At 44.9% G+C, this 15606-nt stretch overlaps 1 protein-coding gene across 1 annotated transcript in view; it reads left to right on the top strand.

Moving 5' to 3' along the window:
• NPTX1 (neuronal pentraxin 1) overlaps positions 1 to 15606 on the top strand; it is a 61163-nt gene that overhangs the window by 19970 nt on the left and 25587 nt on the right. Inside the window, exons 3-4 of the mRNA XM_078654083.1 lie at positions 3128 to 3372; positions 14539 to 14718. Of these exons, the coding sequence (XP_078510209.1) occupies positions 3128 to 3372; positions 14539 to 14718 (425 nt within the window). The remainder of the gene's footprint in view (positions 1 to 3127; positions 3373 to 14538; positions 14719 to 15606) is intronic.

Here is a 15606-nt window from a genome sequence, read left to right as displayed (position 1 = left end):
ACTGTTTTGTTATGATCTTCTCTCATGCTGTGAGGATAACAGGTAACCCAGTGATTGGGTGATAACTGCTGGATCTTCCTCGTTTAAATGTGTCTTTTGAGTGGTGTATTGTGGTAGTTGGCACAGTGGCAGAGAGGCTGGGTGAAACGTTTGATGATGAAGTAGCTCATAGTGCAAACAAGCCAAGAAGTCAGAAAGTGCTTAACTTGGTCAAAGAAGCTTCACAATCACAAGCATTTAATATCCCACCCAAATAGTTACTGGTGCAGTTACTGCACTTTAGATTCTTTGCCATCCTCCATTATTTCTACCCTTCATTAGGAAATAGGAAACTGTTGAAGAACTGAGCACAAGCCAAGGAGCAAAGGCTGTGGTATCATAAGTGATCAAAGGGTCCATGATGTCACTGCTGCTACCCTTGGCATTTTCATCAATGTACCCCATGACTGCACATAAAAACCTTTGTATTTCCCTTCTTCTCCTTTGGTGGCTTTCTCACTGCATTGCCTATCCACATTTTAGGTCTCTCTTACAGACAGCAAAAAACGATTTTTAGCTGTCTGTTGTCAAAGACCTATTGTATGCAACACCAATACTTTGGGGCATACATACTAGCTCCTATCGCCACTGGAACGTCCCTTTTAGAGATGTTCCTGTGGCGATATGGGGTTCACCTTATTTACAAGACAGTGTTAAGCTACTTAACTTGGCTTAACGCTGCCTTGTAAATATGGCCCCCTTTCACTCTATACTTAGCATGAAAGGGGCGGGGAAAGGGTATTGTGGTGGGTGTTCCACGGCAACATCCATTGATTTTGAGGCTGCCCCATATTTACAATGGCACGCCATAATTAACACTAGAGAAAATCTGGTCTTAAACAGGTGCAAAGAGAAGAAACATTTAATTTCTCCTCGTTTTTGCTGTTTCTATGAGTGCTGTGTTGTGCAGTACACATAGAAACATCAACAGGCCATTGATTGTTGATGTGCAGGAAGGTGAAGCTTCCTGCACATAAACAATCAATAATAAAAATAACATTTTGCAACTTCTATGTGTGCTGCATTAAGCAGCACACATCGAAGTTTCGAAATTCCGTTTCAGATTGCTTATGTGCAGGAAGGGACACCTTCCTGCACATAAACAATCTTCCCCTGCAACGCAGGCTCCCTTGCACAATGGTGCAAGGGTGTCTGCATTGGCGCTAGGCAGCTAAGATTAGCGCCAGCGCAAGGGGAAGGCAGGATTGCACCGTATCCTTGTAAATACTATGCAGCCCTGGGTTTTAGAAGTAGCAGAGCGCAGTGTTAAGCCAAGGTGGCTAACACCGCGTTCTGCCACTTCCTAATATATATCTTTATAGTGAGGTTTGGGTCAGCCCATTTCTTATCATTTATTGGCTTTCTTGTCACTCTTATTTGCCTGCTTCTGCTATGATGACTTAAATTAATCTTTTTGTGCATTTTATCCCTCCACTGGGGCACAGCTTCTTAACAATCCTTTTTAATGTATGATGTGTGCTCTCATCGGCTAACAGCAGGGACCTTTATTCTTTTTCTTTGAACACTCCATGGAAGTGTAGGTGTTTTCTTCCTCATTTTCCAAAGTACTGCTTCCCTGTTACATCCCCACCACCCCATGCTCTCCATGTTGCCCCAGCCCTCACTGCTCACCCATTAAAGCACTGGGACAGGTATATTTGGACACATTTGACTAAACAGAAGACTTTATCAGTTCGTTTTTCTTCCTTCCACATGTTGCATGAAAGCCCATGACTTGTTACACAAAGCCAGCATCTTTGGCACTGACCCTGTGTTTAATGCAGAAGTTTAACTGAGGGCCTGATTATGGGTTAAGATGCAATTTATCGCACCAGATAAATACCTCGAATATGTTACTTATTGAGTGCGATAAATAACCTCTATAACAGGTTGGCGGGGAATAACATGCAGATTTTGGTGTTCAACCCACTAAAATCTGCTTGATACTGTAAATACCGTATGCTCCCCCTCCCCTTTACATTTCGACAGGACTGACCTACCAAAATGTAACGAAGGCTGAGGCTTTTAACATATCCGATAATTACTGGACGCGTTAAATACCTACCACAACATAATTCCAACCTGTTCGTAAACAGGGGTTATGCATGCGTCGGAATATAATGGGCAATTCATAATCTGGGCCTGAGAGTGACTATAAAATGAGTTCATAAATCTGCAGAGCACCAAGTAGCAAGAGCATTTGTTCCAGTTCAGAGTCATGTGGAGAGTTAAGGACAAGCAAATTCCCTTAAAATGTTTGCATTTTCTCAGAGACCTGATATTTTCTTTTCAGTAACTGTAACTAGTCCTCCGTTTTTTTTTTCAATCTGGCTTTTAAAAGTCTGTTCAGCATTTCCTGTATGAAATTTGAAAAATAAACCAAGCTGTTTATAAATATTGAAAAAAAATTAATTCAGTGTTTAGTTATGAGATAACAGTATATGTGCTTGCCTTTCCTCCTGTATTTCCAGTGTTCTTTCTTTTACTTTTTTTAAACAATGCTTTACAAGCAGGCATTGGTAAAGTCAAAGGCCTAGCACTTGCATTTTAAAGGCAGGCCTTTTGGCTTTGCCTCTGCTTGTTCATCCTTTCTCCTCACTCTCCGAGATTGCAAGTCAGAATATCATTTGCAGAAGTCTTTCTTGTGTAAATACTGTGTTCTAAATATCATTTACTAAAGCTTAATTCTACTGTGTGTAGATTTTCTAATATTAACCCCAAGCGGGCAATATTTCTGTAGACTATATTTAGGTCACAATATTTTAGCCAGACGATATTCTTATAACTTGTACCAGACATTCTCCAGTCTTCAGTTCTGGCCACAATGGGTAACCAGACCCATGTGACGGATTTCATCAACTAGATCTGTGATGGATTCCATTGAAATTAGGTCAACCTTGACATCCTTCCTCTGGAGCTGAGCTACTGTGGCATGTCCATTTCTCTGTTTTATGTGCCCCCGAGAGGCCTGTTTCTTGTAATCCAAAGCAGTCCTTTCTGATATCACCTTCTGTGCTGCCATCACCTTCTGCCAGCCTGTCATTTTGTGCTCGACGAAAATAAAAGTCATCTTTTAATTTGATTTCAGGTCAGAAGGAGAACAGGCCCACCGATAAGTTCCAGCTCACCTTCCCACTCCGAACCAACTACATGTACGCCAAGGTGAAGAAGAGTCTGCCGGAGATGTACGCCTTCACCGTATGCATGTGGCTCAAGTCCAATGCCTCCCCCGGAGTGGGCACCCCCTTCTCATATGCTGTGCCAGGCCAAGCCAATGAGGTGGTGCTGATTGAATGGGGCAACAACCCCATGGAGATCTTGATCAATGACAAGGTGGGTTGAGACTGCACTCATCTTCTCCTTTTAGGGTTATCAAGCCAACTCAAAGTCAGGCCACATGAGGTGAAATGAAGAACCATCAACTTTATTGTGGAATCGAAAATACATATCCACAGTGATCATGTTCACCACATGCACAATCCCATGAAACACTCCCAACAACAGATTTCCCCCAATAATCGAAGTATAGGCAGAAGTCAAGGGTATGCAAATAACCACTGAAAAACTATGTGAAAGGGAAGCTGTTGGTTGTTACTTAGAAAGCATAATCTCGAGTGCTATAAAGAAGCGCCACTTAAGAACTTTAATTGAAGAGGCATTGTGGCTATGGTCAGAACTACAAAAAAGCAGAGTATTCCAGTTATGATGGGCTGTGCAGCAATGATTTCTGCAGTGACCTGCTCCTGACCTCATGTATGGTATCATGGATGACATCATAAGTGACATCATTAATAACATTGCTACCTTAAATTCACTTGTATGGGTGGAGAAATGCTATCAATAACTAGATGTTTCTGTAAAGAAAATATAGAAAAGAAAAGTCCCAGCATACGGCAGGTCCACTTACCTCTGGACAATACACTCTGGGATCAGGGAACAGAATCAATCTTCGCTCCCCCTTTCCATTGATTCCTATACGTCTCCATTCACTTGACATTGTCCCTCTCTCCTCTCACTCTTTCTTTATTTTGCTTATCTCTCATCTCTTTATTTTTATTTTCACTTGCGCTTCTTAGTTTTCCTCCATCTCTCCAATGTTCTCTCCTCTAATTTCTTTCTTTGCTTTTTCCATTCGAGCTGTCTCTCTCCGTCTAACACTCCCCTTTTAGGCTTTCTTAATCAGTTTCTCACATACTTTCCGTTGTGCCATGTTCACTCCCTCCCCCGTCCATAAACAGCTTCGGCTAAATGTGAATCTTCTAGCTGCCTTCCTAAACCTGACCCTATAATCTTCCATCATAGGCTGACAGCCTCTGAGTCAGGGCTGAGCCCAGGATAATCCCTGGGAGCGGTCAGAGCTCAGTCTCAGCCCACGCCGGCAGCTCATGCAGGGACAGCCCACGCTGCGGGCAACCGGAGATACCCAGGGGTCAGCAGCAGCCAGAGATAGCCAGGGGTCAGCGCATGGGATCAGTGACAGAATATCGAGGGACATCATATCGACTGCACACAATATCGACGCCAGAATATCGACAGACAAAATATAGTCTACCTATTTACAAACAGGTAAATGCCGAAATATCGATTCCCAAATATAGTTGTTAAAAATATAGTTTACTAAAATATCGAATTTTAAAATTAATATTAAATTAATAAATATAATTAGGTAAAATATACTTAAAAATACTAAAATTAATAAATAATATATTTAACCCCCCAAAAAATTAAACATACATTTTTAAATATGTATTAACTTAATAATATTAAAAGAACATTATTTAGTTTTCATTATAAAATGTTAAAAACATAATTTAAAATATAATTACATATATATAAACAGACATAATATAAATATAAAAATATTTTAGATATAATAAAGTAAAATATTTAAAAAAACTTTGTTTTTAAATATTATTTTACACTACATTAAATATAAAAATAGTGAAAACGTTGCATAGTATAGGATATAAAATTACTATTCCCACTCCATCAAGTTTAATAGTAGTGAAAGTGTTGGATAGTGGGAATGTAAAAATTACTATTCCCACTCCAGTTAGTGGAACAGTAGGGAAAGTGTTAGATAGCGGGTGGGTAAAAATTACTATTCACTCCAGTGAGTGGAACAGTAGGGAAAGTGTTGGATAGCGGGTAGGTAAAAATGACTATTCTGACTCCAGCGAGTGGAACATTAGGGTAAGTGTTGGATAGCGGGAGTGTAAAAATTATTATTCCCACTCCAAAGAGTGCAACAGAAGGGAAAGTTTTGGATAGCGTAGGGGTAAAAATTACTATTCCCACTCCAGTGAGTGCAACAGTAGGGAAAGTGTTGGATAGCGTAGGGGTAAAAATCACTATTCCCAATCCAGTGAGTGCAACAGTAGGGAAAGTGTTGGATAGCGTTGGGGTAAAAATCACTATTCCCACTCCAGTGAGTGCAACAGTAGGGAAAGTGTTGGATAGCATAGGGGTAAAAATTACTATTCCCACTCCAGAGAGTGCAACAATAGGGAAATCGTTGGATAGCATAGGGGTCAAAATTACTATTCCCACTCCAGTGAGTGAAACAGTAGGGAAAGTGTTGGATAGTGTAGGGGTAAAAATTACTATTCCCACTCCAGAGAGTGCAACAGTAGGGAAAGTGTTAAATAGCGTAGAGGAATAATTTAGTAGACCCAGTCCTTCAATTTACTTAAAATTAATTAAAAAATAATTAATTATTTAAATTTAATTTACCTCCCACTATTTTCCACTATAAACGTCACCTCCAATAGTCTAAAATAATAATAAATTAACATAATTAATTAACATTTAATTAATTAGCTAATCACAATTAATACAAAAATAATAACAATATCTAAATTAATTAATACAATCACCAGTATAAAATAACTTTGATTAAATATTATATAAATATGAATAAAAATGTATTTTCAATTAATGTAATACTCACCATACTCACCTATAAACACTCAACACACTCTTCAAAAAATGAACATAATGAACATATTAATACAATAATTATCAATAATTAATATGTAATGGATTACTAATTAATAAAACATTACACAATTTGCATATCTACAAATTAATTAAAAACTTGTATTAATAACTTTTTAAATATTTAATAATACATTAATTAACTTAATGTCCAATAATAATTATTAACCATAAAATTATTAATTAATTCTTATTTTTTAAAATGTAATTTAAATTACTTCCCACCCTATACCCCTATAAACCCGCAACCTGCTACGGAACTAATATACGCACAAATTAATTACCAATATGAATTATTAAACAATAAGTTATTAATTAATACATTATTTTTTTTAATCTAAATTGAATTACTTCCCACCCTATTCCCCTATAAACCCACAACTCGCTACGGAACTAATATATTAAAAAATTAATTAACATGAAATTCATTATCTTAAAAAAATTGTAACATACATTAAAAAAATATTATATACTTTTAACACATATAATACAATTTTTTTTCTCTATATAATGACATTCGATATAATGACATTCGATATTACTTACCTATATGTCAAAATTATTTCCAACTATATTATGTCTATTCTATATTCTGTCCTCTCCATATTTTTGATTCGATATTGTGCCCTCTCTATATTTTTTATTCTATATTTTGGGTGTTTACCGTCAGCTCATGCAGTTACAGCCCACACTGCACGCAGACAGAGACAGCCAGGGGTCAGCGGCAGCCATAGACAGCCTCGAGTCAGCGCATGCAGTGACAGCCCACACTGCAGGCAGACAGAGACAGCCAGGGGTCAGTGGCCGCCAGAGGTAGCCAGGGGTCAGCTCATGCAGTGACAGCCCACACTGCACGCAGACAGAGACAGATAGGGGTCAGGGACAGCCAGAGATAGCCAGGGGTCAGTGCATGCCGTGACAGCTCACGCTGCTGGCAACCACACATACCCAGGGGTCAGCTCATGCAGTGGCAGCCCATGCTGCAGGCAGACAGAGACAGCCAGGGGTCAGCAGCAGCCAGAGATAGCCCAGGGTCATCTCATGCAGTGACAGCCCATGCTGCATGCAGACAGAGACAGCCAGGGGTCAGCCGCAGCCAGAGATAGCCAGGGGTCAGTGCATGCCGTGACAGCCCAGGCTGCAGGCAGCCGGGGATAGCCAGGGGTCAGAGGTGGCCCACATTACAGGCAGCCAGAGATAGCCAGGAGTCAGCTCATGCAGTGGCAGCCCATGCTGAAGGCAGACAGAGACAGCCAGGGGTCAGCGGCAGCCAGAGATAGTCCGGGGTCAGCTCATGCAGTGACAGCCCACACTGCAGGCAGCCAGAGATAGCCATGGGGCAGTGAAGCCAGAGATAGCCAGAGGTCAGTGGCAGGCAGAGGTAGCCAGGGGTCAGCGTATGCCGTGACAGCCCACGGCGCAGGCAGACAGAGTCAGCCAGGGGTCAGCTCATGCAGTGATAGCCCACGCTGCAGGAAGCCAGAGATAGCCCGGGGTCAGCTCATGCAGTGACAGCCCACACTGCAGGCAGCCAGAGTTAGCCAAGGGGCAGTGAAGCCAGAGATAGCCAGAGGTCAGCGACAGGCAGAGGTAGCCAGGGGTCAGCTCATGCAGTGGCAACCCATGCTACAGGCAGACAGAGACAGCCAGGGGTCAGGAGCACCCAGAGATAGCCAGTGGTCAGTGGCACCCAGTGATGGACAGGGGTCAGCTGCAACCAGAGATAGCCAGGAATCAGCGGCAGCCTTATATTGCCAGGAGTCAGCGGCACCCAGTGATAGCCAGGGGTCATACTAGCCAGAAACAGTGAAGACTCCGAGGCAGCTGGCTACAGGCATGGGGTGGAGCAGCTCAGGTTATAAATAAACAGGGATGAATATAGAGACAAATATATACCGTAGGTGCCCACTGCATCCTAATGTACTCCTACAGCAGGGCAAATTCAATCAAGAATAGATACTACCAGTGCCCACTGCATTCTAGTTTATTCCTAAAGAGGGGCAAACGCAATCAAGAATAGATACTGCAAGTGCCCCCTGCATCTTAGTTCAATCCTAAAGAGGGGCAAACGTGATCAAGAATAGATACAGCCAGTCCCCATTGCATGTTAGTTTACTCCTACAGAGGGGTAAACACAATTAAGAATGGATACCGCTGGTGCTGGCTGAAAGGTGAGCCATAAAGAAAGAGGGTTATATACAGTGGGGGATGGATTCCATCAGGGCTGGCCTCACTCAAGGACATATTTACAAGAAAGTGGCAAAGCATGTCGGTAAGCCAAGAAGGTTAACACCACGCTTCATCACTTTAGAAACGCAGGGCTGCACCTTTACTAGAATATGGTGCAGCCCTGCGTTTTCCCTTACGCTGGTGCTAACTTTGGCTGCCTAGCGCCAATCCAGGCAACCTTGCACGATAGTGCAAGGGTGCCTGTGTTCAGGGGAACACTGTTAATGTGCAGGAAGGTTTCCCTTCCTGCACATAAACAATCTTTAAATGCAGTTTTGTAACGTTTATGTGTGCTGCTTAATGCCGCACACATAGAAGTTGCAAAATAGATCTTTTTTTCAAATTATTGTTTATGTGCAGGAAGGAGACCATCCTGCACATAAAACAATCATAGGAAATTTGCTGATTCTATGTGTGCTGCACAAGGCAGCAAACATGGAAACAGCAAAAACTAGGAGAAATAAAGCATAGGAGAAATAAAGCATTTCTCCTCGTTTCACTTTACCTGGTCTTAATTTTGGCGCTGCCTCCTATTTACTCTGCCCTTGTAAACAGGGGTGACAAATGCAAAAAGAACAATTGATTGACAGAATGCAGAAAAATGTCATACATTCACCCCAGTGCAGAGATCTGGGCCTAAATCCATCATTTTCTTTTGTTCCACTTGCTATTCCTGTTTGAACCCAGCCATATGCAAATCAGTCTTGACCCTGTGCCCAATGGGAACAGTCCAGCCCGAACTGCCAGGCCAGGTCCTCCCTGGACTTAAAACAAGCATCCTAGGACCGATTTTGGGGTTTCACCCCATATCAGCAAGAACAGCTTGACTCCGAGCTCACTGTGCCACTGGATTCAAGCTACTCTGGCTGATGAGGGTTGATGCCCAGAAACTGGTCCCAGGATGCTTGTTTGTGGTCCAGGTAGGACCTGGCTTGGGAGTTCCTTTCTGGACTGTTCCCATGAGGCACAGGGTCAGGACTGATCTGCATATGGCTGAGTCTAAACTGGGGTGGCATGGTGAGCAACAGAACAATGGATTTAACCCAGATCTCTTGACTGAGGGAGAATGTTTGATTTGCTCTGCATTCTGTCCATCATCTGTGTGTCTTTTGCTTTCCCTTCCTAAGTCCGCAGGGTCTGCCCAGACCTGGGTTCCGGGCTCACTGTGCCACTGGATTCAAGCAAGCCAGGCTGGTAAGGGGTGATGCCCTGAAACCGGACCAAGGATGCTTGTTTCTGGTCCAGGGAGGACCTGGTTTGGCAGTTCGGTCTGGACTGTATTCATGAGGCACAGGGTCTGCCTATGGCTGAGTCTAAACTTGGGTGGCATGGTGAGCAAAAGAACAATGGATTTAACCCAGATCTATTGACTGGGGGAGAATGTTTATTTCCTCTGCATTCCATCCATCATCTGTGTGTCTTTTGCTTTCTCGCCCTAAGTGCGCATCGGGTATGCCCAGACCAGACGTGGGTCCCAGATTCACTGTGCCACTGGACTCAAGCTAGCCTGGCTGATGTGGGGTGAGGCCCTGAAACCGGTCCTGGGATGCTTGTTTCCAGTCCAGGGAGGACCTGGCTTGGCAGTTCGGTCTGGACTGTGTTCATGAGGCACAGGTTCAAGACTGATCTGCATATGGCTGGGTCTAAACTGTGGTGGGTTATACAAAGAGAGAGTTAAATCCAGTGAGGAATGGATACCACCAGAGCTGGCTCCACTCAGGGTCATACAGAGAGTGTTAAATACATTGAAGGGTGGATACCACCAGTGCTTGTCGCAGCCAGAGTTATACGTAGGATTAAATATGGTGAGCTGGATGCAATCCAATCATCTTAACTGCAACACCGATAAAACGGAGATCATGCTTCAGGGTAAGACCAACTCCTTTGATCTGAAAAAATGTTGGCAAGATTCTGCACCTCTCCACCTAACACAGTTGAGGTAGTAAAAAACCTGTGCGTGATATTTGACTCTACTTTATCTTTTCGTCCACAAGCTCTTGCAGTGGCAGGAATGTGTTTCAACTTGATAAAATCTCAGGAAAAATGTTTTTACTACCTTTCTTTTGCAGCAAGAAAGACAGTGGCCTTTGTATTGATCACATCCAGATTGCACTACAGCAATAGTCTATATCCAGGCGCAACTAAACAGATTTTTCAAAAGCTGCAAGTGGTTCAACATGCAGCTGCTAGGCTTGTGCTGAAACTGCCATGCAGTTCCTCCACCTCAGCTGCACTTAGAACCCTCCATTAGCTCCCAATACATAAAAGGGTTCTATTAAAAAAATATTTTGCTCACTTTTAGAGTTAATAGAGCAGTAGGGCCAAAATATCTTGTTTCCAGATTTATCCATTACACCATATCTCATACCCCGAACTTCCACTTTTTTCAAACAGCCTACCTTTACGTGTAAGACCAAAGGTGGCTAATCGCTTGCAGTACTGGGGACCAAGGCCTGTAATGAACTCTCAAAACATCTGAGATTTATTGATTCCGAGCCTCTTTTTAGGAAATCTCAGAAAATGTGGATCTTCATGGCCTCTGATTCATTGTGTGATGCACTTATCCGTTAATCTTAGGTTCTTCTTCTATTCCTGCTATTATGAACTCTGTCCTTATCCTCTCAGATTCAGGATGCTCCTTTGGGAGTGAAATGTGTGCTATATAAATATAATATTAAAGAATGGTGCTTGTCACAGCCTGGGTTGTATGTAGGGCAGTTGCGGCCCACATGAATCGTGGGTGGGGGGATTGAGCGAGTGTTCGTGTGGAGGGGACTAAATTTAATAAAATAAAACTTACCTTACCGGGCCCCGCGCTGCCTCCGCTCCTGGCTGGGTCCCGCTACTGGAAACAGGAAGAAGGCAGCCTCCTTCCTCTCCCCTAAGCCAATCACAACTCTGCAATGGCAGCGTTGTGGTTGGTGCGGACGGCGCCCAGTAGGGCACCTGTAGGGAGGCCACATAGAGAAAATGTAGAGTGTGCATGACTGGTTTGGTCGGCCCCAGAGGGCCAATAAACAGTCAGGGTACTCAGAGTGGTGCAAGCAACTCCTCCCTGACCCGCCCACCCACCCGCCCCCAACCAGGAATACCCTCCTGCCCGCCCCCAACCAGGCATACCCTGCCTTCTACTTTCTCGCAGCGCGATAAGCAGAAACATAAAATGGTATTTAAAATACCATTTTATGTTTCTGCTTCTCACACTGCCAGAAAGCAGTGGGGCAACGCACCTCCACCCTAATGGAGGAGCCGCCCCTGACGTAGGGTTAAAGACAGTGAGGGATGGATACCACCAGTGCTCGTCGCACCCTGGGTTATACATAGGGTTAAATACAGTGAGTGGTGGATGCTGCCAGTGCTGGCTACGCTCAGAGTTATAGAGAGAGAGGGTTAAATACAGTAAGGGAGGGATACCACAAGTGCTGGCCGTACTCAGGGTTATACAGAGAGAGGGTTAAACACATTTAAGGATGGATAACACCAGTGATGGCCGCAGGATGCCTAGATAATGCCGAGAAGAGTTACTGTTAAGGAGAGCTGGGTCAGAGAGCACCATGACTAGAGATAGGAAGGTCAAAAACACTGTCAAGTGTAGGCACTGAAACAGCTAAGCACGTCCATAACTAGATGCAGCGATGGATAAAGACAACCAGAGGTAGACACATCTGGAACAGAGACAGCCAGCCTTGGCATTGCCAGTATCAGAAAGGGAGTCTAAAGACAGCAAGGGCTAAACAGAGCTATGGGCAGAAACAGCTGGGCAGAGAACGACAACCACTGTGAAGGATGCACGAGACAAACAAGGCAGCAGACAACCAGGGTGAGACACTAAGAATGAGATACAACCCGGGTGAGAGAAGAGAGAGCAGCACGCAACTGAGGTGAGAGGCAACCAGGCAGAAAGATAACCTAGGATAGGGCAAAACAGAGCAACACACAACCAGGGAGAGAGACAACCATTGTGAGGGATGCACGAGACAAAGCAGTACACAACCGGGGTGAGGGGCACTGAGAATGAGAGACAAGGGAGCAGCAGGCACCCGAGGTGAGAAACAACCAGGCACAAAGGCAACCTAGGTTAGGGAAAAACAGAGCAACACACAACCAGGGAGAAAGACAACCATTGTGAGGGATGCACGAGACAAAGCAGTGCACAACCGGGGTGAGGGGCACTGAGAAGGAGAGACAAGGGAGCAGCAGGCTCCTGAGGTGAGAAATAACCAGGTACAAAGGCAACCTAGGTTAGGGAAAAACAGAGCAACACACAACCAGGGAGAAAGACAACCATTGTGAGGGATGCACGAGACAAAGCAGTGCACAACTGGGGTGAAGGGCACTGAGAATGAGATACAACCCGGGTGAGAGACAAGAGAGCAACACACAACTGAGGTGAGAGGCAACCAGGCAGAAAGACAACCTAGAATAGGGAAAAACAGAGCAACACACAACCAGGGAGAGAGACAACCATTGTGAGGGATGCACGAGACAAAGCAGTACACAACCGGGGTGCAGGGAATGAGAGACAGTCCTGGTGAGAGACAAGGGAGCCGCAGGCACCCGAGGTGAGAGAAAACCAGGCACAAAGGCAACCTATGTTAGGAAAAAACAGAGCAACACACAACCAGGGAGAGAGACAACCATTGTGAGGGATGCACGAGACAAAGCAGTACACAACCGGGGTGCAGGGAATGAGAGACAGTCCTGGTGAGAGACAAGGGAGCAGCAGGCACCCGAGGTGAGAAACAACCAGGCACAAAGGCAACCTATGTTAGGAAAAAACAGAGCAACACACAACCAGGGAGAGAGACAACCATTGTGAGGGATGCACGAGACAAAGCAGTACACAACCGGGGTGAGGGGCACTGAGAATGAGAGACAAGGGAGCAGCAGGCACCCGAGGTGAGAAACAACCAGGCACAAAGGCAACCTAGGTTAGGGAAAAACAGAGCAACACACAACCAGGGAGAAAGACAACCATTGTGAGGGATGCACGAGACAAAGCAGTGCACAACCGGGGTGAGGGGCACTGAGAATGAGATACAACCCGGGTGAGAGACAAGAGAGCAACACACAACTGAGGTGAGAGGCAACCAGGCAGAAAGACAACCTAGAATAGGGAAAAACAGAGCAACACACAACCAGGGAGAGAGACGACTAGGGAACGAGGCCACCCAGGTGAGACACAAACAGAACAGGACACAACAGAGGTCTCTTGAGAAAGTTATTTTAGGAAACAGGCATGGAAAGCCCCGCCTAGATACACGCAGGTACAATAATGACCCAAGTCACCAATGTGCAGCATTAGTGGCCTCGGGGGTTCGGGACAGTCGGGTCCAGGGACAGATGGGCAGAGATAAATAAAGACAGGCTTAGAGACAGAGAGGGTTAGGGATACTGAGGGTTAGAGGAGGACAGCGCTTGAAACAGGCAGGGTGACAGCCAGCAGCTACCGTGAGAACCCGCTTTGAGTTTATAATCCCCTCCGAGGCCTGAACTCACGGTGCAGCCTGTATCCGACAAAATGGCGGCCACAGATGACGGCCATGCTAAAAGGAGCCTCAGCTATTTCCTTCTTTTCGAAGAACGAAATTAGATTCATTATCAGTGCCGCGGACACGCGTCTTTACATCAGCATGTTCCTTTCAAGGTGTGACCTCCGCTCCTGCGAATAATGGCCTGTTAGCCCACTCGCTCTCAGCCATCCCCGGACCTCAAAGAAAGAGAACATTAAAGGAAACAGAACGAGAGGTGCCGCTGAAACCAGCCGGGCCCAGGAGCTGCGGGAGCTAATGATGCTGCGGGGCCAGCAGGCAGGCGAGTGCAACCGAGCCACAGACAAAAGCACAGTGGTTGGTATGGAAAGAGGGCTCCTTGCCTGAAGGTATGCAAGAACACTCTGAAAGAAGCATCAGTTTCATTCGGCTCACGTGCGTAGCCCACCCAGTCCCAGCTTTTCCATTGGCTATTGAGACGAGGAGTCCTGCGGTTATAATAGGTTTAAACTGAACTACAAATACCGGTATCCAACAAAAAAACTCAAACAAGTAAGGTACTCACACAAGGGCCTGGGGAAATTAAACGCTTTGCTGCCTTTAAGCGTCCCAGCAAAGAGTGTATTTCTGCGTACATATAATGTTTACAAAATGACATACTGTACTGTTTAAACCTAACTATGCTTGTGAAGTTCTTACCGTGTTCTTAAAGGGAAGGGTAACAAGCTGCTTGTTTTCCTAATCTTTCAGACTTCTGACCATGTTCCTCTTTTATCCACAGGTTGCAAAGTTGCCCTTTGTGATCAATGATGGCAAATGGCACCACATCTGCCTTACCTGGACCACCCGGGACGGGGTCTGGGAGGCCTACCAGGATGGTACCTTGAAGGGCAGTGGGGAGAACCTGGCCCCTTACCATCCCATCAAACCCCATGGAGTACTGGTGCTGGGACAAGAACAGGTATGGCTCATGTGAAATTCCAAACTGCTAGGCCAGCTCTTTACAAATATAAATCTGCATGAACCAGTGAGCCTAGTGCAGGTCTGCCTGTTAAAATCCCATCAATCCCCCCTCTTACCACCCCATCCCCAGCTATGCGATGTACCTGACCAAAAGGACTGCCCTCTTGGTGTGTCTTGGGTCGGGGTTTTCATGTGCCGCAACCACAAGATGAAATCCATTTGATCCAAGGTTAAGCACGGGTCAGATACCTTTGTTCTACGGAAATCCTTGTCATACTCCTTCCAACCCACTTCTGCGTATTCATCATGTGCACTGGTAATCCTATTATGATAGCAAACCAATTGTGCTCCCAGCCCGGGGAACCATTCCACCATTATTGCATGATAGTTGGAGAATGCCTTTATCCAATTAACTAAAGTTTCATAAATCTTTTTCCTGGTGGGCCAATTGCCCCAATCCCTTGGATAAGCCCATTCCCTCATCTTTTTAGTCTCATCCTTATCAACTAACAAAGAAAACATGTTCACATATTCCCTTTTCCAGATTTGTTCCTTCACCGCCTGTGAGATGTGTCTCCCCAGAAGCTCTCAGGATGAGTGTAGCTCTCCCAAACTTAAACTCGGTAACAATTGACCGTACTTGCAGTTGTGCCATCTTGCGTCTTGGCGTGCTCAGTTCCTGTAGATGTGCCAGCTTTGGAAGGTTCAGGGCCATTCTTGCTGCTCACCACGCTGTTTTGCCCTACCCGGCTGGTAACCGCAACAACTGCGGCCGGTGGGCCCATCTCAACTGATTATGGTACCCCCTGCTTAGCCCCTTCCTCTTGTGCTACCAACTTGCTGGTCCTTTCCACTGCATCCCTCTCGGCTAGCAGGACACCACTGC

This window comes from Lissotriton helveticus, chromosome 7 (genome assembly GCF_964261635.1).
Source record: "Lissotriton helveticus chromosome 7, aLisHel1.1, whole genome shotgun sequence".
In the NCBI taxonomy this organism is placed as follows: domain Eukaryota; kingdom Metazoa; phylum Chordata; class Amphibia; order Caudata; family Salamandridae; genus Lissotriton; species Lissotriton helveticus.
The sequence above is the reverse complement of the archived record's forward strand: the minus strand, read 5'-3'. Positions and strand labels throughout refer to the sequence as shown.